The sequence below is a fragment of the Artemia sp. Qi Xiang Cuo genome, chromosome 2 (genome assembly GCF_049724085.1).
Source record: "Artemia sp. Qi Xiang Cuo chromosome 2, ASM4972408v1, whole genome shotgun sequence".
NCBI classification, from domain to species: Eukaryota; Metazoa; Arthropoda; class Branchiopoda; order Anostraca; family Artemiidae; genus Artemia; species Artemia sp. Qi Xiang Cuo.
In genome coordinates this window covers 28437911-28439506 of record NC_142795.1, presented here as the reverse complement: position 1 = coordinate 28439506, position 1596 = coordinate 28437911, and the positions used below count along the sequence as shown (strand labels likewise).

Genomic DNA, 1596 nt, shown 5'->3' with positions numbered 1-1596 from the left:
ACGTATATTGAACATTTTATATATAATGTGATCGAAAAATAAAAGCAGTTTACTTCCATTTTGCAACCGCTTTCCACTCCCCCACGCATCTTGCAAACCATAAGACACTATTCTTGTTTATGTAAATGTAATACTAGAAGGAAAATACATTTATTTTCATTAAAATACAAATTTAACAAGCCATCCCAAAAATTTTGTATTGTTTCTTATTGCTTTATCTTCTGTGGTTTTATTTTGAGTTTTAGAATTAATTTCAATACTAATGTTCAAACGCACATGCGTTTATCTGACATGATCTTACAGATAGTTGAAATTATTGGCATAGTAAAAATTAACAGTTGTCACTAATAATTGTTATACATAGTAGAAAGGGGTTTTTTAGTAAATAAAACTATTTTTTTCTAATAACTAATATTAACTTAAAATTTTTTGTATAAAAATCACGTATAGATCCATATCAAAAATATGTACGTATAGAATAAGGACAATCCTCCACTTTAACGTAGTCTTTATCTATCACAAACCATTATTATCCTATCATACAAGAATCAAGGCACTGCAAAGCACCAACCTTGATTCAAGAATACATGAGCTTGAGCACAGAGAGAAATGGTAAAAAAGGGCCGGCGGTTTCGGGAACTATAAGTCTACGTCTTTGGATTTAAGACGTCAATCGAAAGGGATGCGTTTAAGTGACAAAGAGAAAATTGAATTTTCTTCGAAATTACTGACTAGTAAGATGACTAATCAACGATTAATGCAGTGTACAATATCTTTTATACTACATCAAAGTATGTCAATAAATAACAGGATCAAAAACAAGATAAGGCTGAAAAACCTCCCTGTAATAAAAAGGCCAAAACACCAGCAAACCCCAAGCAGTACACGGAAATGGGCCAACCCTTAGTAAAGGACAGAGCCTACAATGTGAATCCTAGCCGTATAGCCCTTCTCAAATACATAATGGCCAATTTTCAGGTTGGCAATGATGCAATAGTTGTAAATATGCATCTTAAGCAAGCTTTGAAGCGTTGCCTTGCAAATGGAATTGTTATAAATCCAAAAGGTACTGGCGTAAGAGGTTCTTTCAAACTTGCAAAGCCTGTCAGGGCCGAAAAATCCATGTCTGCAAAGTCAGCCAAGCCCACAGCTAAGAAAGCCTCAGTCAAGAAAACAGCCAAACCTACTACAGTTAAAAAGTCAACTTCAGCCAAATAGGGTACCAATCCTATGGCTGGTAGCAAGACACCTGTAAAGGTTTAAAAGAAACCCACTGTTACCAAAAAAGCCGTAGCAGCAAAGAAATCGACACCCAAGAAGGTGTCGTCTATAAAAAAGGCTCCCGCCAAGAAAGTGGCATCTAAAAAGCCAGTAGCCAAGAAAGCAGCAAAAAAAAATTCCATAATAGGCTATCCTATACTACCACACAGCCCTTTTCAGGGCTATGAAAGCAAATAATGGACGCTCGAAAGTTTCTGTTCAGAAAGTTAAAATGATATTAATTTTAAATTCTAAGTTCTAATTCTCCCTCAACTTCATTCAACTATAATTCAGCTTCTGCTGATGCATAAATCACGGTCTAAAATATTTAATTTT

General features: G+C 34.7%; 1 protein-coding gene across 1 annotated transcript; it reads left to right on the top strand.

The window, feature by feature from the left end:
- The first annotated feature begins 956 nt into the window (after positions 1-956).
- On the top strand, positions 957-1388 carry LOC148955088 (histone H1-delta-like). The gene has a single exon (XM_089108051.1). The coding sequence runs from the start codon at positions 964-966 to the stop codon at positions 1216-1218; it is 255 nt and encodes an 84-aa protein (XP_088964177.1). The 5' UTR covers positions 957-963; the 3' UTR covers positions 1219-1388.
- The last annotated feature ends 208 nt before the right edge of the window (positions 1389-1596 follow it).

Excerpts from the sequence above, each read along its gene's own strand:
- LOC148955088 (XM_089108051.1), top strand. The coding sequence starts at position 964 with ATGGCCAATTTTCAGGTTGGCAATGATGCAATAGTTGTAAATATGCAT.